The 1,670-nt window shown below is 44.2% G+C and overlaps 1 protein-coding gene across 1 annotated transcript in view; it reads left to right on the top strand.

The window, feature by feature from the left end:
- Positions 1 to 1,420, top strand: part of SMIM14 (small integral membrane protein 14) — a 77,982-nt gene extending 76,562 nt beyond the window's left edge. Inside the window, exon 3 of the mRNA XM_017527249.2 lies at positions 1,073 to 1,420. Coding sequence (XP_017382738.1) covers positions 1,073 to 1,405 — 333 coding nt within the window. The 3' untranslated portion in view covers positions 1,406 to 1,420. The remainder of the gene's footprint in view (positions 1 to 1,072) is intronic.
- The last annotated feature ends 250 nt before the right edge of the window (positions 1,421 to 1,670 follow it).

Here is a 1,670-nt window from a genome sequence, read left to right on the forward strand (position 1 = left end):
TGAACCCAGGAGGCGGAGGTTGCAGTGAGCCGAGATCGCGCCATTGCACTCCAGTCTGGGCAACAACAGCGAAACTCCGTCTCAAAAAAAAAACCCAAAACAAAACAAAAACATGGGGCCAGGCGCAGTGGCTCACACCTGTAATGTCAGCACTTTGAGAGGCCGAAGGAAGTAGATCACTGAGGTCAGGGGTTCAAGACCAGCCTGGCCTTGGTGAAACCCCTGACATGGTGAAACCCCGTCTCTACTAAAAATGCACAAAATTAGCTGGGTGTGGTGGTGGGTGCCTGTAATCCCAGCTACTTGGGAGGCTGAGACAGGAAAATCACTTGAACCTGGGAGGCAGAGGTTGCAGTGAGCTGAGATTGTGCCATTGCACTCCAGCCTGGGCAACAAGAGTGAAATTCAAATGATAATAATAATACTACAATAAAAATAACAACTAAAACATGGTTCATGATTAGACTGGTCAACATAGTAGGATCCCATCTCTACAAAATAATCTTTAAAAAATTACCCAGGGATGGTGGCACACACCTGTAGTACCAGCTACTCAGGAGGCTTAGGCAGGAGGATTGCTTGAGCACAGAATTTGAAGCTGCAGTGAGCTAGGATTGCACCACTGCACTCCAGCCTAGGCAACAGAATGATACCCTGTCTCAAAAACAAAACAAAACTTTTTTTTTTTTTTTAAGACAAGGTCTTACTGTGTCATCCAGCCTGGAGTCTGGTGGTGCTATCTTGGCTTACTTGCTATCTTGGCTTACTACTTGCAACCTCCACCTCCCAGACCCAAGTGATCCTCTTGCCTCAGCCTCCCTAATAGCTGGGACTATAGATACACACCACCACACCTGGCTAATTTTTGCATTTTTTATAGACACAGGGTCTTGCTATGTTGCCCAGGCTGGTCTCGAATGCCTGAGCTCAAGCAATCTACCTGTCTCAGTTTCCAAAAGTGCTGGATCACAGATGTGAGCCACCACACCTGACCAAAACATGATCTTTCTAGTAATTGTTGTCTACTTGTGTTTAAATCTAATAGCTAACTTTCCTTTCTTATTCATTGTAGTTACGGCAGTCCCAGTCCTACTGCACAGACACAGAATGTCTTCAGGAATGTAAGTACCACTGGGACAGGAAGAGGGATGACTTTGGGGGTGGAATTAGAGGCCAGATGCCTGTGAATATTTTTCAAAAATTATTCTTAACGTTGCCTGTTCTGGTGGTTACAACAACAAAAAAGAATAACAAATACACACAAAAGAAAGAAATTATTCTCATAGTTTGCTCTTTAATAAGGAAATGGTTCTCAGTATGTATTTGCTACTTGCCTATTTTATTTTTTAAGTTAAATTTTTTCATGCCTCAAAAACCCTGTTTATTGCAGAAAGTTATAAAATAAGAAAAAAATAAAACGCTGGGTGCGGTGGCTCACACCTATATATAATCCCAGCCCTTTGGGAAGCTGAGGTCAGCAGATCGCTTGAATCCAGGAGTTCAAGATCACCCTGGGCAACATGGGGAAACCCTGTCTCTACAAAAAATATAAAAATTAGGGGGATGTGGTGGTGCATGCCTGCAGCCCCAGCTCTTCTAGAGGCTGAGGTGGGAGAATCACCTGAATGGGGGAGGTTGAGGCTGCATTGAACTGTGATCACACCATTGCA

This window comes from Cebus imitator, unplaced genomic scaffold (genome assembly GCF_001604975.1).
Source record: "Cebus imitator isolate Cc_AM_T3 unplaced genomic scaffold, Cebus_imitator-1.0 Scaffold47, whole genome shotgun sequence".
Taxonomy (NCBI): domain Eukaryota; kingdom Metazoa; phylum Chordata; class Mammalia; order Primates; family Cebidae; genus Cebus; species Cebus imitator.